Source organism: Chiloscyllium plagiosum, chromosome 3 (genome assembly GCF_004010195.1).
Source record: "Chiloscyllium plagiosum isolate BGI_BamShark_2017 chromosome 3, ASM401019v2, whole genome shotgun sequence".
Taxonomy (NCBI): domain Eukaryota; kingdom Metazoa; phylum Chordata; class Chondrichthyes; order Orectolobiformes; family Hemiscylliidae; genus Chiloscyllium; species Chiloscyllium plagiosum.
This window is the reverse complement of record NC_057712.1, coordinates 16,594,420-16,621,829: the sequence shown is the minus strand read 5'-3', so window position 1 is coordinate 16,621,829 and position 27,410 is coordinate 16,594,420. Positions and strand designations below refer to the sequence as shown.

Below are 27,410 nucleotides of genomic sequence, written 5' to 3'. Positions count from 1 at the left end.
TTATAGTTATGGACACATCAAATGCAACAGTAATCTTTCGCAATGAATGCTTGCTGACGGAAAATATGAATACGATTCGAACCACTCCGAAACTAATTTCCACCAAGACTTTAGTGTGCAATGAATTTCCATAACAATGTTCCTCACAAGTTTCAGATGGCAATTTTGACTTTCCTTAACCATATAATGCTTAACAATTATTTGAAGAAATTACACGTTTGACTCCTAATTCTCATCTCACATTATTTGAAGTGATATAGCACTGGAGTGTAATCTTGAAGATGTTCAACTGAGTTATCCCCAAATGGCACCCCTTGAAAGTGACATGGAATTATTTTTCTAGTGGTGCTCTATTAAGTTGGGAGAAGCAAGCAAATAAATATTTCAAACTGCCAGGAAATTTTTGTTTATCCCTAATATGATCTGAGGTCACTAGCAGGCCAGGCAACAATCAACTTTGGTTATATGGTTGCTATTAGAACAGCTTTTTATTCCAGACTTTGATTGAATTCAAATTTCACCATTTCCATGATGGAATTTGAACCAATTCCCCAGAACATTAGGCAGGGATTTTGGATTACTAGTCCAATTAGATAATCAATGGACCACATCTCCCCATATGTATGCATCTGTCCATTAGGTTATTTTCAAAGAAAAGTGATAGCTAGTTCTAAGCTAAACAGGTCACTGTCAAAATGGGAAAGTAGAGGTTTCAAGATATGCAAACTTGCAAAATCCTTCACTATTAATGAAAACTTGAATTTTTCATCTTAAAGATTTGCAAAGTAATCAATTTAGTTTCCAAATTAATCTTTGATTCTATACCTAAATTTCAATAAAATCCTACATAAACAATGAAACTATAACACTGAAAGAACATTAAGCTGTACATCAAATTGTACAAATTAAATGACTGAATTATTTTTAAGAAATGCAAACAATTATGAAATGTTTTAATGATTTGAAAATTATAATTTAAAGAATTCTATGCCAGATCAAAATAACGCTAACCCTTCAAATGCTTTTTATATTTTTAAACTCAAAATCCATTATGCAGAATTATAATACAGGACAGCCTACAGCAATACAACAAACTGCCTACGTTTAAAATTTCTACTACCATTACCCATTTCATTTTTTTAAATTTCAGACTGCATTTATAGAGTTTATTAGTCATTATTATTAAAATCAACAGCATCAAAATCCAAGTACTGCTGCAGAGAAAATGGTCATAATCCATACATTGACCTCAAGACCAACTTTTTATGCAATTGAGTTTTCACATAGCATAAACTTATATCTTGCCCTGTGTGGCAGTCTTCATGCATAATCTTACCGCTTGCATTTCATTCAGTTCTCTCTGGTATTTAATCATCATTTGTGACAGCTTTTCCCGCTCTGACCTCAGCTCCAATTGCAGTTTTCGATTTTCTTTTTCTTTTTTACGAACATCAGTGTCAGTTCCACGTCTGCCATGGTCTCTCTTCATGTCCTTCCGATTCATAATCTCAGCTAATTTATTGACAGCCTAAACATGATAATTTTCATGTGAATAATCCAAATATTAAATAAAATTCCTAAATATTCAGCCAACCTCACAACAAACATTATTCATCTGTATCTAATTCCATTGCTCAGCCGAGCATTTAGACAAATCCAGGAGGAAACCGTGATATTGCTTCCATTTATGAGCAACTTTGTTATAAAGTTTTCAATTCCAGTCCAAAATCATAAAAATACAGTCATTATTTAAATAACCAACACTATACAGCAAAATAAGTTAGTTCCAAATTCCAGTCACTTTAGAGGCTGATTTAATACTTATTTAATACTTGTTTAAGACCTTGTTCTAGGTTTATCATTGAAGAATTTTACTTGTATCATTTATGTCTCAAAGCAAGTCCTTAATGAAAATGGGGAGCCATTCAAAACCTTTTCCCATGAGAAACTTTTACAAAGATGTCATTATGATATAACAATTGACGAGCTGAAATTATCAATTTTAATTTTTAAAATTGGGGAAAATCAATCTTGCAGCAGGCTTAAATCTTACTGCAAAAATTGCTTTGTGACAAAATGGCTTCTACATAGTTTTGTGTCAAGTTTGGTTAAATTCTCCCATAAAGTTGCAATTTTGATCTGGTTTATCTTACAGCTATTGGTGATGTTGTACATTTTAAATTAAACAAGATTCTTCTCATATTTTCCTTAATATCTACAATCTTATCTATTTTTTACTGCTCTTGAAATTCTTTACTTTAACCTCCAATTTTACTTTTTAGTGATACAAACTTATGATGAATGTACTGTTTACAATGGCCTTAAGAAAACAGACCAATAGAGACACAAATCATTAACTTGCATCCAAGACCAAAGATTAAACAATGAAATATTGTAAAACACAATTGTAATGATATATGTTAATACTTGAGTTTTAAAACTTGCCACACTGTATCAATATAAGAGCAATAACTTTTTTTAAGATTTGTATTATTTAAAATTTTAACAGTATTAAATGCTATTGCATTGTTAAAATGATTTATTATGGAAAAGTTGTTGGACTTCATAAGACTGAACAGCATAATATCTCCAACATCAATCTCAGAATTTAGCAACATCGGTGAGGAAATTGTAAATGCTTATCATAATTTTCCAAAAACTATCAATTTTAAACTTGCATCCTCTGATCAGAAAACAGCCAACGTCACACAATAATTTAAGTACAGTAATTGGATGATCACTGTTGTAACCCCCTTGTTCAAGAAAGGATCAAGGCAAAAGATGGAAAATTATAGGCCAATTAGCCTAACCTCGGTTGTTGGTAAAATTCTAGAATCCATCATTAAGAATGAGGTTTCTAAATTCTTGGAAGAGCAGGGTCGGATTAGAGCAAGTCAACATGGATTTAGTAAGGGGAGGTCGTGCCTGACAAACCTGTTGGAATTCTTTGAAGAGGTGACAAGTAGGTTAGACCAGGTAAACCCAGTGGATGTGGTCTACCTCGACTTCCAAAAGGCCTTTGATAAGGTGCCACACAGGAGGCTGCTGAGCAAGGTGAGGGCCCATGGTGTTCGAGGTGAGCTACTGGTATGGATTGAGGATTGGCTGTCTGACAGAAGGCAGAGAGTTGGGATAAAAGGTTCTTTTTCAGAATGGCAGCCCGTGACAAGCAGTATCCCGCAGGGTTCAGTGTTGGGGCCGCAGCTGTTCACATTATAGATTAATGATCTGGATGAAGGGACTGGGGGCATTCTAGTGAAGTTTGCTGATGATACAAAGTTAGGTGGACAGGCAGGTAGTACTGAGGAAGTGGGGAGGCTGCAGAAGGATCTAGAGTGGTCCAGGAAATGGCTGATGGAATTCAATGTGAGCAAATGCGAGGTCTTGCACTTTGGAAAAAAGAATACAAGCATGGACTACTTTCTAAACAGTGAGAAAATTCGTAAAGCCAAAGTACAGAGGGATCTGGGAGTGCTAGTTGAGGATTCTCTAAAGGTAAACATGCAGGTTGAGTCCGTGATTAAGAAAGCGAATGCAACGTTGTCATTTATCTCAAGAGGGTTGGAATATAAAAGCACCGTTGTGCTGAGACTTTATAAAGCTCTGGTTAGGCCCCATTTGGAGTACTGTGTCCAGTTTTGGTCCCCACACCTCAGGAAGGACATACTGGCACTGGAGCGTGTCCAGCGGAGATTCACACAGATGATCCCTGGAATGGTAGGTCTAACTTACGAGGAACGGCTAAGGATCCTGGGATTGTATTCATTGGAGTTTAGAAGATTAAGGGGAGATCTAATAGAAATTTACAAGATAATACATGGCTTGGAAAGGGTGGACGCTAGGAAATTGTTTCCGTTAGGCGAGGAGACTAGGACCCGTGGACACAGCCTTAGAATTAGAGGGGGTAAATTTTGAACAGAAATGCGGAGACATTTCTTCAGCCAGAGAGTGGCGGGAATTCATTGCCACAGAGTGCAGTGGAGGCCGGGACGCTAAATGTCTTCAAGGCAGAGATTGATAAATTCTTGATGTCACAAGGAGTTAAGGGCTACAGGGAGAATGCAGGTAAGTGGAGTTGAAATGCCCATCAGCCATGATTGAATGGCGGAGGGGACTTGATGGGCCGAATGGCCTTACTTCCGCTCCTATGTCTTATGGTGAAGAAATTAGTGACCTACTAGTTCCTAGATTTTGATCATGGGGACAGAGAGAGCAAGTATCTGACCAAAAAATAATTTATTAGCAAGCACTGGCATGGATTTACGAAGTGTAGGTCATCTTAATGTAACTAAATTTGTTGAGCTTACCACTGTGATAAATAAGGATAGTATTTATAGTATGTTTCTACAGATATTGGACAAAGTTCCACACAAGAGCATTAAAGACAATCAAAAGGGTTCAGAATTGAAAACAAATTTCTGACAAGGAGTGAAAATTGGTTAGGATATAGAAAACAGAGCTAAGTCAATGAATGTATCCTCCAAACCTTACCTATCCATGTATCTGTATAAATGTCTTTTAAAACTTTGAAAACTAAAATTTCTGTTGTCTCTGAATGACCTTTCCTGTCTATAATGACTAGAAGAGCTGGCCACTCTGCATAATGCAAAGACTGATCCTGTACACGAACTAGGTGATTGCACCAACTATAGAGGAATTTCCCTTTTGAGCAATGGGAAAAGTATTTGCGTTGTCCTCATCACATTACAAATCCTGGAAGAATGCATCTATCTGAATCCTAGTCGGAACATGAAAATCTAGAACTGACATGATTTTCTCAGTTTAACAGCTGCAAAAGAAATGCATTGAGCAAAGGAGACTGCTATGTAGTGACTTTATTGATTTCACAATGTGCTTGACTCTGAGCGGAGGTAGTTTAATTAAGAGGCTGGAGAAAATGTGTTGTCTGCTATAGCTGATCAATATCATTTCTTTTCATGACAAAATGAAGGTGGTACCCTATGATGTGGCAAGATCAAAATAGTCATCCACAGTGCAGTTGAAAAGGTTCGTGTTCTGGCACTGCCACATTTTAGCACAGTCTTTCCTAGGCTTCGGCTGTATGTCTTTAGATCATCCAGAGGTTGTCTACATACATAGCAGTACTGATTGAAAATTGTTCAGCCTTATTCCTTGAGATCCAAGGCAAAGTGTGCCAAATTCTCAGAGTGTTGCTCTGTGCTGATGATGGTGCACTGACACTGCATAACGATAAACACCTTCATCTGAAAATTGAGACTTTCTCATGCCTGTGAAGGGTTTGGGCTTACTGTCAACATAGTCCAGGAAGATGCTATACCACTAACGGTCAGCACGGACAATGTGAAGCTAGTAGCTGTTAATGGTTTCACGTGACCTAGCTCGACAATCACCAATCTGTCAATTCATGTTAAAGTGACACATATTTAAAAAACTGAGTTAAAAATCATACAACAGCAGGTTATAGTCCAACAGATTTAATTGGAAGCACACTAGCTTTCGGAGCGACGCTCCTTCATCAGGTGATTGTCACCTAATGAAGGAGCGTCGTTCCAAAAGCTAGTGTGCTTCCAATTAAACCTGTTGGACTATAACCTGGTGTTGTGTGATTTTTTAACTTTGTACACCCCAGTCCAACACCGGCATCTCAGAATCTTAAAAGACTGAAGCTTTCATACCAAAGCTAAATGAGAGGAGGTGTGGAATTCTGGACCTGACTGACAAAACTAAATGCAAGCCTGCATCCTCAATGTGTTCCTCTACAGTGCTGAGATCACAACAACATATACTAAGCAAGAGAAAATGCTGAACAGTATCTAGTGTCCCAGGTATAAATCTTGGCAGAACAATATCACCAATTCAGAGGTCCTGATGTGTGTTAATTTCATCGGCAAGCACAGTGTTTTAAAACAACAAGGTCTGTGCTGGTTTGGCCATGTTCATTGATGATATGATGGCTGATTGCTGCAAGGGCTTTGCAGAATTAACATGGGTGTATGTGTTTTTGAAATATCCAACACCTAATTCAATGCTTGGTTATCCATCTGGTTTAACTCTCAATATAGTTTTATCACGATATTATACAACAAAGTAACTTGTAAGGTTATTTCAGATCGCAAAGAATACATATGTGCTACCATCAGGATTTTTGGTTGTGAATTGGCCATTGGGTCATGAACTCATATGTCTATGCCTCTGTTATAAGGCACCTGCAAATGAGATACATTGACGGTAGACATTAACACTGATGACTAGAAGTCAATGACCAATGGTCATAGCTTCTGGAAGTTGATGAACTGGAAGTGAACAACACAAACAAAACGCTCAGAAGAGGGCCGAGAGAAAATAGAAGCCAAAAAATCAAGTACCTTCTTAACCCAGTGGCTTCATCTGGAGAGACTGCCAAACACAGTATGGCTCCCAAACCATTCAAGATAATGCTTACCACAGAGGTGACCACCATGATTTAAACCATCATATTCAGATGGAAGGCTGCCTTAAAAACACTATGTAGCACACGCTTATTCTTCGTAATCTGAAATAACCTTCCAAGTTCCTTTGTTACAAGTGATAAAAAACTACATTACAAGTTAACCTCGGTGGAAAACCAAGCTCTGAATTAGGTATCAGATACTACACAGACACATGCAGCCTAGTTAATTCTGCAAAGTCCTCATTTCTAGCCTTAGAGGCTTATGACAATATTTGGAGAGCTGTCTACAAAGCTGCTGAGCAACAGCCCCACAGTCTTACACACAGGATCATGCCTCGCAGACAACATCCCAGATTCCTCAATCACCAGGTCTTGTGGTACAGTGGTGCACTGTCAGAACAGGGTGGCCCTTCGACTCTTCTACAGTGATTCTAGGCAATCTTAAATCTCATGACATTAGCTCATGCACTAATAGGGTAATTTTCTGTTGATTACCACCCACTGCCCTCCCTCAGTGAGTGAAACAATACTCTGTCAAAAATCACTATTTGGAAGAAGTATTGAGAGCAGAAAAGACGTGGATCTGCTCTAGTTAAAGGACTTCAAGGTCCATCAATAGTGAAATGATAGCACCATTCCTGACAATGCCCTGAAGGACATAGGAACTGCGATGGATCATGGGAGAATTAATACCATGAACTATCGATTTCATCCTCACTTATTTGGCCAGAGCTTCAGTTGCCTATAGGAGTGGGAGGAGCAATCGCTGATCTATTCCTGGTCCTCTAATCTACAATATAAATGGAATTTAATGAGCTGCATGATGGGGTGCAGAAGTTATGGTCTTGCTCCTAAAACACACAAGGTAAATTCATGTCAGTCTTACTGAGAACAGCTGTCACTGTAGATTACGTTTTCTGCAGAAAGTAACGGACTACAGTATTCAAAGAAAAACAAATGAGAACATTCTTTGCACTTCCTAGTGGCTGGTTCAAGAATGTCATAAAGAATGCATTAAAGAATAAAAATACTGAAATTAAAAGTTACAGAATCTTTGATATGAAACATGTGGAGAGAGAAAACCTAAATAGATAGAGACCTTATCAGTGATATCATAACAATATGACCAAGTCAAGAAAGTGACAGTGCACAGAAATAACATCATTTGAATAAATTTAAATATGAGCACCAGTGATATGCTGGGAACTCTGTTTATAATTAAAATCTTATTCTATTTTCTTACCTGGGTTTTGAGAGTCCTCTCAGTCAACAGCTGCTTGTCAAATTGAAATTTTATACTTGCTAAATTTGAATCCTCTTCTTTCAGCTTCTGAACCTCTGAAAAACAAAACCCATTGGAGATGTCAACATGCTGCACTTGCACAGCAGAACTTCATAAATTTATTTAGCATAAAATATAAAACTAAATCATGACAACTTTTTTTATTCATTCACAGGATATGGGTGTCACTGGCTACACAAGCATTTATCACCCACCCCTAATTCAGTTAATACTGACCCACTTTGTTGTGCTTCTGCAGTCACATGGAGACCAGATAATGATGGCAGTTTTCTTCCATAAAAAGTATTACTGAACCAGATGGGTTTTTTCTGGCAATCAACATCATCTTTAGACTCTTAATTTCAGGTTTAATTGTTCTACCAACTGCCATGGCAGGACTCAAACCCAAGTTCCCAGAATATTGCCTAAATTACTGGATTAACAGTCTAGTAATAAAACCATCACATTCCTCAACTAATACTTAAATACACTAATAACTTAACAAGATAAGAGTTTTCCATTTGACAGGATTCAAAACAACTTCCCAAGATGAAATACTACATATCTTATTAAATATTTTGAAATAAAAATAAGCTTGTATGGAACAGCATAATAAAGAAGAATGGCAGCAATGAGCAAGGCTGTCAGGTTGGAAGATATGGGAGGGTTGGTATGCTAGCAGAGTCGGTGTGACAGGAAAATAAAATCATACATCGGGGAGTGTATTCGCTATAATGAGAGGTTGGACAACTTGGGTTGTTTTCGCTAGAGTATCGGAGTCTGAAGGGTGACTTAATGCAAGTATAGAAAATTCTGAAAGACACGGATAGGATGGTAGCCAGAGTCTTTTTCCCTGAATGGAAATATCAAACACCAAAAGCATAGGTTTAAGGTAAGAGTAGGAAATTTAAAGGGTACAAGTGGGCAAGACAAATTTTTTCTATACAGAGGGTGACAGGTGCCTGGTACATGATGCCAGGGGAGGTAGCAGAAGCAGATACGATTCCAATGTTTAGGAGGCTTTTGGATAGGCACATGAACAGGCAGGGAATAGAGGGATATAGATCGTGCTCAGGCAGATGGGATTAATTTAGTGTGGCACAGAAATGGTGGGCTGAAGGGGCAGTTCCTGTACTATGTCCTAATTGTTTTAGACTATGAACCTTGAGCTTCATTCTTTTAGTAAATACCTTGAGTTCAGGATTCTAAAAAGAAATTGAAACAGGTTATTGGTCTCTACTGAAATCAGAGCTGGATGTATTTCAAGACATTCAAAAAATCAGTGAAATGAAAGTTTTTATCAGGAACTAAATTGGCCTTTTTACTCATACAAGTTACTCCATTTTGAAAAGTAAATTGTTGGTTGCAAATATATTGAGAGAATATAAGGTGCTACATGAATATAAGTTGTTCTCCAAATTGGACTGTTCACTGAGAACCTGGTTGACAAGTGCACAAAGGAATTGGAACATTGACAGTTTCTGCTGAAATTTAATTTGTACTTACGGTCCTGAAGCTCCTTCATTTTGTTGTTCAGTTCCTCCTTCTCACTTGCAAGATTTGCTACATCTGCAGTCAACATTCTATTAGTCTCCTCTAGCTAAATGGCAAATTAAAATATTTAAATCAAACACCCAAGTTATACAAATGTTTAACTTTATTAAACTACTAACATCTTGGCAGTTAACAATAGTTCCAAAAGCACCTAATCTCGCAGCTTCCAAACTCTCAAACTTGACCTGAATAAAAGTTTACATCAGCAAATTGTAGGAATTTGCAACTAGATTTTCTAATATATAAATGTATATTTGCGTTAGGTATTTAAGGCCTCTCCAAAGGAATTGTGACCTTGTTTTAATGACTAATCGGTGTTACATGCGTGACATCAAGAAATCATCTAACGAATGCCAGAGATTTTCTTAATTCAGCAGTGACAATAAGTTTGAATTCCATGCCATTTTGATCTTTACATAGCCAAACATTTAGTAGGAAGTACAATAAATAACATTCAAATTTATCTCAGAAAAACATTTTAAAGCTTTCACAAAATAACTACTCAATCGGTATCCTTATGAACTTGCAATTTAAACTTTGACATAAATTATTCCCTTTCAGCAATGTTTGTGTTTAGAATTTCACTTCCAACTGGAACCATTTTAAATCCACAGATTATATGTGAGAACTTGTGTTTCGGTTTAAGTGAGCTTTTGACTGAAGTATGATTGGAATTGGACAGCTTTGGGTTAGATGGGAAAATAAAATTGAAAGACTTTCAAAGCCACTTTCAGTTTTAATTGAGACTGGTTAGTAGACAAACAACCTGCTCCCCAGGAAATGGAACACTCATTTCATTAATTTAATGAGATTCTGCGGTCAACCAGCTGGATTTTTCATGCTCTAGGAAACCTGGCATATGAAAGGTTGGGGGAGGAGAGGAGAAAGGGTAAAGAATTTCTACATGGAAGAGGAAACTGCTTTTACAGCATTGCTTGTGGGCCAGGAGGAAGAGTGTTTACATCCCAAACCCCCTTGCTAACACTTAGCCCATTCAACCCTGTCACTCCGAACATCTGAAATTCTCCTGATGTCCTTCGTGGCTTAACATGCCCTTCAGAGAATGTGATCTCCTTTATAATGACCCCAACTCAAATCCTGAACTCCTCCAGGGCCCACCACCCCAAATCTTCTCCCAAGGAGGCACCAGTAATCATCGCTGCTTTTCCTCCAACCACTTTCAATTCCAGTGACATCTCCCATTCCCAATCTCTCAGGGTATCATATTCCTCAGTCTTGCTGTCTTCGGCTGGGAACTATTGCCCAAATTCCCATAAATAATAAAAGCTGAAATGTCTCACCCCTACTTTATGGCACTAATCATAATAGACAAAATGTACCCAATTTTTGAATAAAGCAAGTACCACCGATTAGCTGCTCTGGAGAAACAAACTGGAAATTTTAATACTACCTTTAGAGGTGCTTATGATTCATTTTTCTATTCACAAATTTTATGAATAATGACAAAAAATTAACAGGTAAAATTTACTCACAGATGCAATTGTAGCATCCTTTTCAGCCAGCTCCTGCTTATGCCTTGCCATCATCTCTTTAATTTCTAACTCCTTCATAATTTTTTCTTTCTCTAGGTCAGAATACTGTTCTTCCGCAATTGAACGTGCAAGCTGCTCAGAGTCTGCCTTCGTTAGTGTAATCTCAAGTTGTGCTGCCAAAGAATCTCTGAGGAGGAGGATCATCAGTTTACTCAGCAAGTTTGATTGATGTTCGCAATGCAACATGGCATCATTATTTGAATTTAGGATTCATTTCAGAATTTGAATTCAAACACAAGCACAGACTATTTTAAAGACAAGCCTTCTCCTTTCAAAAATAAGCAATCCTTATTTCATAAGATACAACTTTCCATGCATTGTGACTGTGTTATATTTCCTTCTAATTTATGTTTATTCTACACAAAACAGGAGATCAATTTTTAACAAATATAACCTGGAAATTCAGGGCTTTAACTTTATACTTTTTCTTGAATTGTGAGAATTATACACATTTTAAAAGTTCAATAGAGGTATATTTTTGATTTTGCTTCAAACTGAACAAAAACTGTTCTGAGGTTACATCAATGAGCTCATACCTCTCATCCTGCAGCTCCTGCATTTTTTGTTGCAAATCTTTACAAAGCTTGCTTTTCTCCTCACATTCTTCCTTCAGCTCTCTTACTTGAGTCTTGTACAATGTCTGTAAATTTGAAAGCAAGAAATAATATAAGCCACAGCCCACTATTATAATGTTGCTGTGTGAAAAACCCCTATAACTCCACTCAAAACAGCACTGCAGTTGTACATCCAACCACTTACACTGCAGCAGGTCAATTCATTCAAAAGGGAACTTTGACAACAAATTCTGGTCTTACCCATGAATAAAATGGTTTTAAAGTTTAAAAAAAACACAGTATTCTACAGCCTTCAAAATTTTACACTTCAGCCATTTCATGATCAGTGAACCATAAATTTTGAAGTATATCTATCAAACTTATTGGATGTACGTTCAAGCTATTTTTTAATTCTCCATTTTCAATTCTGCTCTACCTTCCCTGGCCTACTGTTTTTCTTTGAATTAGATACAGAATTTGAAAGATGATTCACTTATTTGATTCTTATTTCATTGTCTCGGTGTGATCTCAAACAAATGAAGAATTTATTTTCATTCTTTAGCTAAGAGGACATGAATACTTTCAGATACATACAGCATCACAGTAATAACTCTATATGCACACCCTTCCCTGATAATATCAATAGGGTTGCACATTTTCTCACCCGTAATTTAGTTAGCACCCAAAATTTAAAGTTCATCAATTGACTTAAAGTTAGTTTAAAAGTAGGTCAACACAAATTAATGAAAGAGTCATAGAGCATGAAAACAGGCCCTTTGGCTCAACTTGCCCATGCCTATCAGATTTCCTAAACTTACTAGCCCCATTTGCCTATGTTTAGTCCATATCCCTCTCAACCTTATCTATTCATGTATCTGTATAAATGTCTTTTAAAATTTTGTAACTGTACTCGCCTCTACCATTTCCTCTGACAGCAAGTTCCATATGCGCACTAACCTGTGTGTGAAAAAAACTGCCCCTCAGGTCCCTTATACATTTTCCCCTCTCACCTTAAACCTCTGCCCTCTAGTTTTGGACTCCTTTATCCTGGAGAAAAGACCATGGCTATTCACCTTATCTACGCCCCTTATGATTGTATAAGCCTCCACACGGCCACCCCTCAGCTTCCTAAGCTCCAGGGAATAAAATGTCCCCGTGTATATAGCCTCTCCTCTTCCAGTCTCAGTGACATCCTTGCAAATCCTTTTAGAACCCTTTCCAGTTTAATTACATCCTTCTGACAGCAGGGTGACTAGAACTGAACACCTTACTCCAAATGGGGCCTCACCAATGTCTTGTACGGTTGTAACATAATGAGCCAATCAGCACTCTGATCAATGAAGAAAAACATGCCACGTGCCTTCTTCACCATCCTGCCTACCCATTACACCACTTTCGAGGAACTCTGTACTTGAAGCCCTAGGACTCTCGTTTGGCGACGCTCCCCACAGTCCTACCATGAACTGGGTAAGCCCTGCCCTGGTTTGTCTTATGAAAATGCAACACCTTACAATTATCTAAATTAAACTCCATCTGCCATTCCTCAGCCCACTGGCCCAGTTGATTAAGATCCTACTGGACTCTAAGATATCTTTCTTCACTATCCACCATACCACCAATTTTGGTATCATCTGCAAACTTACTTTCCATGCCTCCTATATTCTCATTCAAATCATTTACATAAATGATGAACCACTAGTCTCAGGCATCCAGTTTGAAAAACAACCCTCTACCACCACCCTGTCTCCTACCATCAATCCAAGTTTGTATCCAATTGGCAAGCTCTCCCTTGATCCCATGTGACCTAGCCATATTAACCAGTCTACTATGAAATACTTTATTGAGAACCTTGTCGAAAGCTAAAACTTCCACACAAGATTTTAAGAGTCGTACTTAATTGTATCAAGATTTCCCTACTATGAACTCATAAGTAGAGAACATACTGAAAAATACTGTTCTGCTTCCAGCTGGTCCTGAAGCTCTTTCATCTGGCCATCAGCATCCTGGCGCTCTCTGCAATGATGGACAAAATTCAGACAAATATTATTTTACAAATTGATGAAAATACAGACAAGTAATTACATTATATTTTCAGGTTACAATGACAAATTTTTGAAAAGTTGTCTAAGTCACAAAAAACTATTAACTTCCTGTTTTATCAGACATGAGGTTTGACCCAGTTATTTTTAAAATGCTCAGCAACATCCATATTCTTTGATTTATTTGGTAGTCAAGGATATAAATTCCTTTAAGATATTCAATTTCTGCTTGTCTCAATTTTAAAAGGAATAACTTATTATTAAACCCTGTCCTTAGTTAGATTGTATATCAACTTGTTTGTGATTAATGGAGACCCAGATGCCTCTGCACCTCTCACTCCAGTTAAATAGTATGTTGCTCTTCTATTTTTGCTGCCAAAGTGGAGAAGATCACATTTTCCTACATTTTACTCCATCTGCCACATTTTTGCCCCTTCACTGAACCTATGTCCCTTTGCATTGTCCTTTTGTTCTCTTCACAATTTAATTTTCTGCCTATATCTGGGTCACAAACAAACTTCACAACTATACATTTGGTCCTGCCATCTAATTAATTGACAGGGATTGTAAATAGTTAAGGTCTCAGGACACATCCCTGTGGCACTCCTCTCATTACGTCCTAGCAATCCAAAAACAACTCACTTATGCTTACTCTGTATTTTCTTTTATCCAATTCTACAACCGTACAAATATGTTACCCCTTAGTCATGAGCTCTTTTTATTTGTGGTAATCTTTAATGTGGTATCTTGTCAAATACCTTATGAAAATCTAAATACATTATATGTACAGGTTGCCCATTATGTTGCTTGTTACTCCCTCAACGAACTTTAATAATTAGTCAAACATGACTTCCCTTTCACAAAACTGTGTTGAAAATTTCTAGTTTTCCTTTTCTAAGTAGTATAAGCTCCTTAATAACAGATTCCAACTATTTGCTACAATGGGTAACTAACTGAGTTCCATCCCTTCATAAAAACTGCTTTTTTCCCTGCCAGGAAAGGATAATAGAAAACACAGATTTAATCACTGCACAATGTATTTGTATGGTATTTTGAAGTGATTAAACCGAAGAAATCATATCAATTCAAGTTTGGCATTTATATACAATACTTCACTGAAAGTGGGCCTACTGTCCCAGTCAGTAAGTTCCATATCTTTAAAAAGAGAAAAACTAGAGCGTTTCAGCCAAAAGGTATTTCCAAGTGTTTTATCACCTATCCTGAAAAGTCATACATTACAAACAGCTGCCACTCCACAGAAAACATGCAGGGAGAGTTGTTAAATTTTAAAGGAACTTGTCACCACTGAAAACATTGTTACAAGCTATCATTTTCAATCGTACCCGTAATTTAAAAAAAAACTGGGGAGAACAATGCAGAATCGTCAAATATTAGTCAATTAAAAGCTGTCCAAAGCAGGATTAGGTGTAAAGACCATTAAGGGATATGGTGGGCAGGATGATTGTAGGTGGAGTTAAAACTTCTTTTAAGCAATCAATAACATCTACAACAGATAAACTACCATGCTGAGATTTGTGTATAGTATTATTGTTATGCTGGCCTTCTAGTTCAAGATTTTCAAGAATTCAAGTATTCACCTCTTGTCAAATTAACAGTAGACAAATATGTTAGAATTAAATAATTTACATAAGCAGATAACTCAATTAGCAAGACAACAATTATTATTGATTAATAAATTGTTTAGGCCATTGGAGAGACTCAACTGCTCTAGCTACTGAAATGGAAAAACAGGAAGAGAATATTTAGCATAAACTAAGTAGCACAGAGTGGAAAAGTTTAGAGTTTATATGAACAATTTTATGCCGAAAATCAGAAAACAAATTGTTCGATAATAATTAATTGGTACTAAAGATCTTTATTATGATTCCAGGTGTTTTAGGTCTTATAGGATTCTTACAGTTGGGTCCTAACTCAGTATAGCTTTAAGAATATCTAGCCTTCCTCTGAGAATCCTATTAACCCAGACATTGCTAAACCAATGGGCAAGAAGTCATTTGGTTATTCTTATCGCGATATTAGATGACTTTATATTCCTCAGGTCACTAAATCAAATCAGAGATCTCAAGTTCAAAATGTGAGTCTGCTCGATTATAGTAACAAGTAGACAGACAAGTAAATAATCATTAAAACTAATCATTCACAGATTGATTCACTAAAAATTTATAAGAAACTGAAACAAAATTAGGCAAAGGTAGCTGTCCAAATAAGTGCTAAATAGAGCAAATGCTGAAGGAAAATCCAGCAATACCATTACATTGGTAATTTCTTTAATAGTATCCAAAATAGCATATTTTTCTATGCGGGAGTTAAGAACGAAGAGTTTTATTACTGAGAAAGCAATTCTGAAGTTACAGAAACGCAACTTCACACTTCACTGATTCCAAACTGTTCAAAGAACAAGCTATTAGTCATAATACAGCACTTCTAACTGTGATTTAAACAAACACAAGTCAAATAACATACCTGGGGAAAAGAAATATGTCAGATGCATTTAGGGGATTTGACAAAATTCTTATGAAGCTTTTTCAGTTAGAAGTTAAGTTAGAAGTGTCTCAGGTTATATCTGGTTATATTTTCTACCCTATCCTTTCTAGAGTGAAGCAACTGTAGAACTTATTGATAATACTTGTTAGAATATTATGACACTCCAAGACAATGCAACTTAAAAAACATAGCTGAAGGTAACATATGTCTGTATTCTATATGTATCAGCACTTAGATGGCAAAGAAAGTATAATTCTACTTCATGTGGAGCAACCCTGCATTTTTTCTAGCAACGCACATAAAAGTAAATAATCGTTGCACTTACCATTACAAATCTAGAAGTCAAAGGACAAATTGGTAACCTTTCACAATACCAGGTGATAGGATACAACTGATAACCCTTGAAAGATATCCCTTACACAATTGAGATGTGAAACGTTGTGAGCTTCATAAACTATTACACTGTTGGTTTTCTTAGACAAGTCTTTGCTATTTTACATGGAATATGTAGAAAGGATAGTACTACTTAGGACCTACTTTCTCAGCTCTCCTATCTGCTTTTCCAGGCTCAGTTTAGTCTCCAATAAGTGATTTATCTCCTGCTTCAGTTGTTTCTCTGACATTTTCAATGCATTTACTTGTTGTGTCTGCATCTTCAAGTCATTCTGAGTTAAACTACGTTTTTGCGTCTCCTGTTCTATTTTCAGTGACAGATTTTTAACCTGCAAAATAAAATGTTGTCATAAAACATACAAATGCAGTTTAAAATGCAAGTATAAAGCAATCATCTGTTATTTGCCCCCTTTTCAAACTATACCAAAGATGAATTAGTTAGCATTCAGCAGAATCACATCAGTGGCCCATATGGTAGAATCAGAGGGAGTCAATGGATGAGCAATCCAAAAGGCCCAAGTTAATGGTCTAGTCACGTGGTCATTGCACTGCTGGTGATGGAAATTAAATTCATTTAACTAATAAATGTTGAATTAAAAGCTGATCTCAGTCACATTAAGAATGAAACTTTTTTTTACAATAGTTAATCTGGTCGTTCATATCTTTCGGGAAGGAAATATACCACTCATTCTTGGTCTGATCTACATATGACTCCAGATCCACATTATTAGTTGTTAAATGTCCATCAAAATACCAATTCACCACCACGCATTGACCTCGAAAGAAAAAGGGCACAACCTGCCCTGTTGAAACTATAAAGCTCTTATCAACAACTGGGAGCTTGTATGAAAATGGGAGAACTACCCATTAGACTTGTCATCAACAGAATGACATAGTCATACTCACCAAATCATAGCTTACAAATGCTATCCCTGACATCACCATTACGATCCCAGAACATGTTGTGATCCACTAGCAGGTATATAGTCAGGAGGCAATGGACTGGAGCCCTCAAATTGAGACTTCACGGAGCCCAGTGTCAAAGATTAAAATTGGGCAAGCTGATTACTGCCTACATACCAACTTAACTCTGCTAATTAATCAACATTCTTTCAATTTTAACACTACTTGGAAAAAAACCTTGAGGGTTGGAAGGCACAGAATATACTCTGGGAGGGTCTTCATCTTCATCATCAAGAGTGGTTTGCCAGCACCACGAATGACCAAGCTGGTTCATCCTTGAAGGACATATCTGCCAAACTAAACCTGCAGAACATGGTGAGGGAACCAAATAGAGGGAAAACCAACTTGACTTGCCACTCACGAATCTACCTGCCCAAGATGTTTGTCATCATGATAGCAGGGTGTCCTCATTTAAGGTGGGGTTGCATTCCTGAAAACTGTGACTTCAGTGAAAAGATTTTTCAAGTATTGCATTGATTACTGTAAGGATTAAACTGGATAAAATCGGAGTTAGGTTCTGTGAGCCTTTCTTATCAGGGAAAGAAAAAATTATATTTGTACTTTCGGAGTTGAAACATAGACATTTAATGTACAGGTGGTACTAAATTTCTACATTGGTACATGACAATTCTTAGGCCAAAAGAAATGTACAATTGCAAAAGAAAAATGTAATATCCCATTATTTGGCTGGATGGACTAAGGGGCGAAACATGGAAATGGTGGGGCAGTGGAGTGTATACTGGATTCTGATTTGCAATGCTGGTAAACATTGACAATATACATAAACATGCTAAAAGCAAAATAGCAACATAAAATGTAATGAACTGGGCTCAAAGAACAGACAACATTATAACAAAATAATGCTAAGGGGGCAGCATTAAATGAGGATTACTGTATTTTAGTAATGACCATCCACCCATTCCTTTTGGAAACAATGTTGTGTTTTTTGTCAGGTACCGCTACCTTACTAAATGACATGAATTCAGAAAAGATATAGCAACTTAAAACTAGGTACCCATGAGCCATCATGGGTACTTAGCAGCAGCAGAACTCCATTCAACCAGAGTCTGTAACCACAGAGTCCTGCGCATCTCTCACTCAACCTCTATCATCAAGCCAGGGGATCAACCCTTGCTTAATGAAGCATATAGGACAGCATGTCAGATGCAGCATCAGTCCTAGCTAAACCTGGGGTGCTGACCTGGTGAACCAGAGCACAGGATGACGTGCAGGTCAACCAATGGAAGAAGCATGCAGCAGAGTTAAATGATCCATGAAGCAAAGGATCAGATCCAAGCTTTTCAGTTCTGCCATTTGAGAACGGTGGTGGATAATTAAAAAAACTAATTGGAGGAGAGGCTCCACAAATATTCTCATCCTCAATGATGGGGAATCAAGAACAAGAGTCAAGGTTAAAGCAAAACTGCTGAGTGGTTATTCATGTTGAACTCGCCAAAGTACCCATTATTAGAAATGCCAGATCATCTTTGGCCAAGTTAATTCATTCCACTGAGGACTGAAAATAGCCAAGGCTATGGGTTCTCTCAACCTCCAGACAGTGCAACTAAATACTTATGTTCCAGAACAAGCTGCAGTCCTAACTAAACTGGTCCCAAATTGCTACAACATTGGCAACCATCTGACAAAGTGGAAGACAGCATCGGTTGGTGATACCCAGCACAAAGGAATATGCTTTTGGTTGTTGCAGGTCAATCACCGAGCCCTAAGAAATTTCTGCAGGAGTTATTAAAAGCTTGTGCCTCAGTTTTCAACTCAATTACCTTCCCTCCATAAGTCAGAAGTTGGGAAATTTGCTGATGATTGCAGTGCTCAGTGCCATTTGCAATTCCTTAGATACTGTTCTGGAAAAACCTCCAAGTTTAGGCTGATAAGTGACAAGCAGCATTTATATGGCACAAACGCTAAGCAATGTCCATTGCCAATAAGACAGAACCTAACTATCGTCTCTTGTCATTCAATGGCATTACCATTGCTGAATTTGCAACCAGTAACATCATGGAGATTCCCAGTGAACAGTTGATCAACTAGGCGTGATATAAATATTGCAGCTATATGACCAAGTCAGAGACAGGGAGTTCTGAGGCAAGAAAATCACCTCCTGATTCACAAAGCACAAGTGAGGAGATCATTGGAATACGCTTCATTTGCCTGAATGACTGCAACTCCATGTCCATCACCCTCAAACATTCACTCCCTCCACAACCGATGCACATTAATTATGGTCCACTTCACACACTGAAGCAACTCAACAACATTCCTTCAACAGCATTGTCCAAAACCAGGCCCTTGACAATCTTGAAGGACAGAGGAACAGATGCATGACATTTTACCACCTGTAAATTCCCCTTCAAGCAACTTTCTCCTCTAATTTGTATCAATATCACCATCATTCACTATTGCTCGATTGAAATCCTCTAACTCCTCCCCTAAAAAGACCAGATATGCTAAATCAGATGGACTGAAGCAGTTTCACAAGGCAGCACATCGCTATCTTCTTAGCAACAATTAGGGATGAGTAATGAATTATGGCCATGGCAGCGATTCTCATGAATTAATGAAATTTTTAAAATCTCAAAATATTTATGCAAAATTGCAATTAGAGCCAATTAATGAGTGCTCACACTCAAATTCACATATAGATGTACAGTTTAAGCTAAACAAATTGAATCATTTTCATTGTTAAGCACAACTAAGTGGTGAGTCTCACCTCCTCAGTTAATTTCTCCTTTTGCCTAAGCAATTCTTCGATCTTTTGTTGTGCTTGTTTAATATCACAGTCCAACATTGAACGCTGCTTTTCAGCTTCCAACAAACGGTTTTCAACTTTTTGCTTTGAACTTCTCTCTTCCTGGAGTTTCTTCTCCATTTCTGTTCAAACAGCAATTTTACAAGAAGCTAAATAGAACACATTCCATTGCAGTAGCAAGACATTGATTCTGACAAAATAACAATTCCTGTAAATTACATGGTCCCAAGTTTGTAACAAAGCTGTCCTATCATCATTTACAATTTAAGACTATTGAAAAACAGAAAATAAAAGGTTCTACAGGCATATAAAAAGGAAAAGAATCACTGAAGTAAATGATCACGTAGAAGACAACACTGCAGAATTCAGAATGGGAAAAAACAAAGTGCCTGACACATGAACAATATTTTGTACTTGCCTTCACAATAGATGACACAAATAGTATAGTATAAAAATGTATATAAAGAAGCATAGTAGAAAACCAAGAGCTGAAAATGTGTTGCTGGAAAAGCGCAGCAGGTCAGGCAGCATCCAGGGATCAGGAGAATCGACGTTTCGGGCATAAGCCCTTCTTCAGGAATGAGGAAAGTTTGTCCAGCAGGCTAAGATAAAAGGTAGGGGGGAGGGACGGGGGAGGGGCATCGGAAATGCGATAGGTGGAAAGAGGTCAATGGGTTGGTGGGGGGTGTGGGTCTGACGAGGGAGTCACGGAGGGAGTGGTCTTTACGGAATGCTGATAGGGGAGGGGAGGGAAATATATCCTTGGTGGTGGGGTCCGTTTGGAGGTGGCGGAAATGACGGCGGATGATGCGCTGTACATGGAGATTGGTGGGGTGGTAGGTGAGGACCAGTGGGTTTCTGTCCTGTTTTTGAGGCGGTGGATGGGAGATCCCCCGAGGTGATGAGGTTATGGACGGTCTGGGAGATAATGGTTTGTTTGTAGTACCTATCACATTTCCGACGCCCCTCCCCCAAGTCCCTCCTCCCTACCTTTTATCTTAGCCTGCTGGACAAACTTTCCTCATTCCTGAAGAAGGGCTTATGCCCGAAACGTCGATTCTCCTGGATGCTGCCTGACCTGCTGCGCTTTTCCAGCAACACATTTTCAGCTCTGATCTCCAGCATCTGCAGACTTCACTTTCTCCTCAAAGAAAACCAAGAGGCAAAAGGGAGGGAGGAACTGAAAACCATCATGATCACTAGAGAAACAAATGCGACAAAAGGCTAACAAGCAACATTCCCTCAACACTGTGCTTGGAGGGACCGCACCAGTGCATGGATGCATTGATTTTCAGCTCAGGAAATCTCTGCCATGCAAGGATCTTGGAGGTCTGTGCAGACGGAGAAAAATTAGACTGAAAGTAAGTGACAAGTCCCAAAACCAGAAGGTTTGCATCCTCAGATTTTAATCGAAATTGCAGCAAAAATCATGGATGCATTAATGGCAATTATCCAAATCTCACTAGAATCTGTAAAGATGCAAGTGTAATACCTCTATAGTCAAGGAGGGAGACAGAAAGCAGGAAATGATAGGTAGTTAGCCTAACATCTGTAACTGGCAAAATTTTAGAATCCATTATTAAGGAAACAGTAGTAGATTGGAAGTGGGGACCCTAAGTTGGGTTGGCGTCCGGAGCTCGGAGGCAGCAATTGCCAACACGGAGCTTGAACAGATAAAACAACTCTGCTCCTGTTATAACAGTTCTGCGGTCAGTGCCCTCCTACATCACTCTGCTCCTGCAGACACAGCCCTCCTACTTCACTCTGCATCTGTGGGCAAAGCCCTCCTACATCACTCTGCTCCTGCGGGCACAACACTCCTACTTCACTCTGCTCCTGAGGTCATTGCCCTCCTCCATCACTCTGCTCCTGTGGGTACAGCACCCCTACATCACTCTGCTCCTGCAGACACAGCCCTCCTACATCACTCTGCTCCTGCGGTCACAGCTCTCCTACATCACTCTGCTCCTGCGGTCACAACCCTCCTACTTCATTCTGCTCCTGTGGGCACAGCCCTCCTACGTCACTCTGCTCCTGCGGTCACAGCCCTCCGACTTCACTCTTCTCCTGCGGGCACAGCCCCCCTAACATCATTCTGCTCCTGCGGGCACAGCCCCCCTAACATCACTCTGCTCCTGCGGTCATTGCCCCCTACATCACTCTGCTCCTGCAGACACAGCCCTCCTACATCACTGCTCCTGCGGTCACAGCTCTCCTACATCACTCTGCTCCTGAGGACACAGCCCTCCTACATCACTCTGCTCCTGCGGGCACAGACCTCCTACATCACTCTGCTCCTGTGTTCATTGCCCTCCTCCATCACTCTGCTCCTGCGGTCACAGCACTCCTACTTCACTCTGCTCCTGCGGGCACAACCCTCCTACATCTCTCTGCTCCTGAAGGCACAGCCCTCCTTGATCACTCTGCTCCTGCGGTCACAGCCCTCCTCCATCACAATGCTCCTGTGGGCACAGCCCTCCTACTACACTCTGCTCTGGCGGGCACAACCCTCCTGTGACACTCTGCTCCTGTCGGTACAGCCCTCCTACTTCACTCTGCTCCTGTGTTCATTGCCCTCCTACTTCACTCTGCTCCTGCGGGCACAGCCCTCCGACATCACACTGCTCCTGCGGTCACAGCCCTCCGACATCACTCTGCTCCTACGGGCACAGCCCTCCGACATCACTGCTCCTGCGGGCACAGCCCTCCGACATCACTCTGCTCCTGCGGTCACAGCCCTCTTACTTCACTCTGCTCCTGTGGTCATTGCCCTCCTCCATCACACTGCTCCTGCGAGCACAGCCCTCCGAAATACACTGCTCCTGCGGTCACAGCCCTCCGACATCACTCTGCTCCTACGGGCACAGCCCTCCGACATCACTCTGCTCCTGCGGGCACAGCCCTCCGACATCACTCTGCTCCTGCGGTCACAGCCCTCTTACTTCACTCTGCTCCTGTGGTCATTGCCCTCCTCCATCACACTGCTCCTGCGGGCACAGCCCTCCGACATCACTCTGCTCCTGCGGGCACAACCCTCCGACATCACTCTGCTCCTACGGGCACAGCCCTCCGACATCACTCTGCTCCTACGGGCACAGCCCTCCGACATCACACTGCTCCTGCGGGCACAGCCCTCCGACATCACACTGCTCCTGTGGTCATTGCCCTCCTCCATCACTCTGCTCCTGCGGGCACAGCCTCCTACTTCACTCTTCACCTTCAGTCATAGCCCTCTGACATCACTCTGCCCCTGTGGTCATTGCCCTCCGACATCACTCTGCTCCTGCGGGCACAGCCCTCCGACATCATACTGCTCCTGCGGGCACAGCCCTCCGACATCACACTGCTCCTGCGGTCATTGCCCTCCGACATCACACTGCTCCTGCGGTCATTGCCCTCCGACATCACACTGCTCCTGCGGGCACAGCCTCCTACTTCACTCTTCACCTTCAGTCACAGCCCTCCCACATCACTCTGCCCCTATGGTCATTGCCCTCCTCCATCACTCTGCTCCTGCGGGCACAGCGCTCCTACTTCACTCTGCTCCTGCAGGCACAGCCCTCCCACATAACTCTGCCCCTATGGTCATTGCCCTCCTCCATCACTCTGCTCCTGCGGGCACAGCCCTCCTACTTCACTCTGCTCCTGCAGGCACAGCTCTCCCACATCACTCTGCTCCTGCGGGCACAGCCCTCCTACTTCACTCTGCTCCTGCAGGCACAGCCCTCCCACATCACTCTGCTCCTGTGGTCATTGCCCCCCTACATTACTCTGTTCCTGCGGTCACAGCCCTCCTACACCACTCTGCTCCTGTGGTCACAGTCCTCCTACTTCACTCTGCTCCTGCGGGCACAGCCCTCCTACATCACTCTGCTCCTGCCGGCACAGCCCTCCTACAGCACTCTGCTCCTGCGGTCACAGTCCTCCTACATCACTCTGCTCCTGTGGTTATTGCCCCCTACTTCACTCTGTTCTGGCGGGCACAGCCCTCCTACTTCATTCTGCTCCTGCGGTCACAGCCCTCCTCCATCACTCTGCTCCTGTGCTTATTGCCCCCCTACTTCACTCTGCTCCTGCGGGCACAGCCCTCTTTCTTCTCTCTGCTCCTGCAGGCACAGCCCTCTTACTTCACTCTGCTCCTCTTATAAGTGTCCTGCTCTCTCAGCCCTCCTATTTCACTCTTGCTGTTCTCACTGAGGAGTTGACACAATAGAAAAACAGATTATTACTTAAATGGGGGAAGTACTAAATGTTCTAGTACAAGGGGATCTTCGTGCCCTCATAGATGAATTACAGCAAGCAATTAGGAAGGCAAATGGAATGCTGATATTTATTCAAGGGGAAGTAAAACCTAAAATTAGGCAAGCGTTCCTGTAACTATACAGGGCATTGGAGAGAGTTCTCTTACGCTGAGAAAGGGAGGTTGAATCATTTATTATATTTAAAGCCAATTTAGACAGATTTCTAATTGACAAGGGAGTCAAGTGTAATAGGTGACAAGCAGCAAAATTGAGCTGAGCTCACAATTAATCAGTCGTAATCTTGATAAATGGTGGAGCAAGCCTGGCTTGATCCTGTTTCTTATTGTTTTCCAATGAAATAGGAAAGCAATCACGTCATACTTCATCATTCTGATAGCTAGCTCAAAAACAGAATTAGTGAAAAACTGTGAGCACAGAATTTACAATTTCTCTTTGGGTGGGAACTGAGATATACTATATATCTTGATAGACAGAAACAAAGTAAGGAAAAAAAAACACTTACAAAACATGTACAAGATCAAAGTATAAATGCAATATTACAATGACTGTAACAGACTTTTGAACTACTTAAGAAAATTATATGACGTTCAGTTAAATTTCAAAAGAGAACTACTTTAATAATTTGTATCATCTTAAAATGGTGCTAGTTCTTTGCAAATCTGTAATATAGCTCTTTGCTTTGTGATACTGTGGTTACTTATTTTCATGTTTCTGTAAATTCAATTTTTGATCTACAAACAAAATTTCCTTTTTTAGATTTTTTTTCATGGATGTAGATATTACTGCTGGACCAATATATATTGACTATCTCCCATTGCTCTTGATGAGGTAGTGATGAACCATCTCCTTGAACCACTGCAGTGCTCGCAGGATAGGGACACCCACAGTGCTGTAAAGGAGGGAGTTCTAGGATTTTGAACTAGCAACACAGTGAAGGAGCGGCACTATAGTTCCAAGTCAGGATACAATGTGGCTTGGGTGGATGTGTGCTTTTGTCAGTCCAACTCGTTTCTTTCACTTCTTTTAAGTTTTTTCTCACATTTTGATAGGCCATTTCAAAAGACAGTTAATAGTCAATCAAATAACAATGGGTCTGAAGTCTGAAGACAGACCATGTAAGGATCTTAATGGAAATGTTGGGTTTCTTTTAATGATAATTGGCAGTGGTTTTAAGTCACCATTACTGATACTATTAATTCTTAAAATTAATTTAAAGAATTTGAATTCTTCCAGCTGCCATGGTGTATTTTGAAACTATGTCCCCAGAGCAATGGCTGGGACTCCAGATTGCTAGTTCAATGATATTCACACAAAGGGACCACCTCCTGTAGATGCACTCAATTCTCTCAGTTTATTGGTCTTCAATGAGAAGCTGGCTTACCCTATTTGTTGCTTTAAGATGAGCAAAATGCTTAATTGAGTGAAACTAGCTTGTTTACAAAGAATAGCAATTGCAATGTTACATTTATCAGCAGCTTGGGCATTAGTGAAACAAGTCATAATGAACTCATTCACTACCATAAATGTCCGGAAATAGTCTGTATCATCCAGTAGGTCAAGAGTCACAATACCAGGTTATAGTCCAATAGGTTTATTTGAAATCACAAGTTGCTCCTTCATCAGGTCAAGTCCAGTAGGCAGACTTTTGTATCCTGGTGCAGTAACATGAATGCTCAGTCTACTTTCCCCACATAGTGGGAAGAGTTTAAAAAAATTAACAAGTCACAATATTTGCTTCTATTAACATTAGTCACAAGACACTGTAATTTTGTGGTGATATGGGAATAAGTTACCAAGAGAAACGTACAGTACAGAACTGGCTGCACCAAGGCAAAGCTTTGCGGCATCATTAGAAGCAAGGACATTTATGCGGTGTTACAAAGCATGTCTATTAAAATAAGTTCAACCCACCTGATACTTAATTTTCTTGGTCTACAATGAATTATATCCATTGTAGAGCAAAGAATATAATTCGCTGAAACAAAATTCACCTGTATAATATCAATTTCTTTACATGCTTAAAGCTATTTCAATGAAACAAATTTACATAATGTGGATTAATGTAATCACACCAGGGTGGACATCATTCATCTAACCATCCAGGGCACCAGCTTAGATATTTACCAAGGAATTGTGTGTTAAAATAGAAGAAAATGGGTGAGACATGAGCAGTTCAACCAACTATTATCAGTCAAGTCATTTTCAGTTTGTGAAAGTATCCAACAGAAAAAGACTAACATGGGAGGATTAAGCATTGAATGGGAAGGACATTGTCTGCTTTTGTTACTTTGCTATTCATAACTCAACAACATCACAACTGATGAATAATACTATATCATTCAAATAGAAGCTGCATCTGGAACATTATCCAAAGGCTAGTGTTTTTACAAATATATTTCCTTTCTCATTCTCTCACTTGGATAGAGGAACCAAATACACTTTGAGCAAGCCACATCCCCAGCAGGTTGCATTAATCATTCTAATTTTCCAAGCCAACAGCTCAAGAATATGTAACCCAGTGGAACTGCAATTTTGAGGCAGAAAAGACTGAGCTGCTTAAGAAATAGCAGACCCAAGCCTTCGCACAAAAATAACTGAATTGTTTTGCCAAAAAATGCAACAAAAAAATAAAATGCACCAAAAGGTTCTCGAAGAAAATACAAATCTCTAACCTGAGCAATCTGAAAAAAGAATACTCACATTTTTTCTTACATTTCCAAAGGAAGTTTAAGTAAACCAACTCAAGTTCAAGTTACTCTCCCTTGGAATTTTATGACTAACCTTTCATGGCTTCTGATTTTGCTTCTTCTATTGACTCATAGATCTTATTTTTGTCTGCTAATCGTGCCTTGGTAGCTTTGTGTTCTGCTTCTTCCTGTTCAAGCCGTTGCTGTAATACTTTCTGCTTGTATGTCATATCTATTTCCATATTATTCTTCTCCTGCAAGAAATCCAAGAGAATAAAAAGGGGTTAGGTTTAAAGTAAAATGGTGCAATTACAAACAACAAAATACACTAAATGTATCACATGATTCTCAGGGAAGAATGTGGTCTGTTAATTTCTCTTCATAAGAAGTAAATGCACTTGAGAAATAGTATATCATACGGGCTTAAGTAAACCAATTC

At 39.6% G+C, this 27,410-nt stretch overlaps 1 protein-coding gene across 4 annotated transcripts in view; it reads right to left on the bottom strand.

Moving 5' to 3' along the window:
* The window catches only part of rock2a (rho-associated, coiled-coil containing protein kinase 2a), a 225,482-nt gene that overhangs the window by 29,779 nt on the left and 168,293 nt on the right, over nucleotides 1-27,410 (bottom strand). For all 4 annotated transcript variants that reach the window (XM_043677706.1, XM_043677696.1, XM_043677716.1 and 1 more), the window contains exons 17-25: nucleotides 27,066-27,225; nucleotides 19,984-20,144; nucleotides 16,437-16,621; nucleotides 13,299-13,368; nucleotides 11,338-11,441; nucleotides 10,742-10,928; nucleotides 9,201-9,294; nucleotides 7,656-7,750; nucleotides 1,337-1,528 (exon numbers count right to left, since the gene is read on the bottom strand). In XM_043677706.1, coding sequence (XP_043533641.1) covers nucleotides 1,337-1,528; nucleotides 7,656-7,750; nucleotides 9,201-9,294; nucleotides 10,742-10,928; nucleotides 11,338-11,441; nucleotides 13,299-13,368; nucleotides 16,437-16,621; nucleotides 19,984-20,144; nucleotides 27,066-27,225 — 1,248 coding nt within the window. The remainder of the gene's footprint in view (nucleotides 1-1,336; nucleotides 1,529-7,655; nucleotides 7,751-9,200; nucleotides 9,295-10,741; nucleotides 10,929-11,337; nucleotides 11,442-13,298; nucleotides 13,369-16,436; nucleotides 16,622-19,983; nucleotides 20,145-27,065; nucleotides 27,226-27,410) is intronic.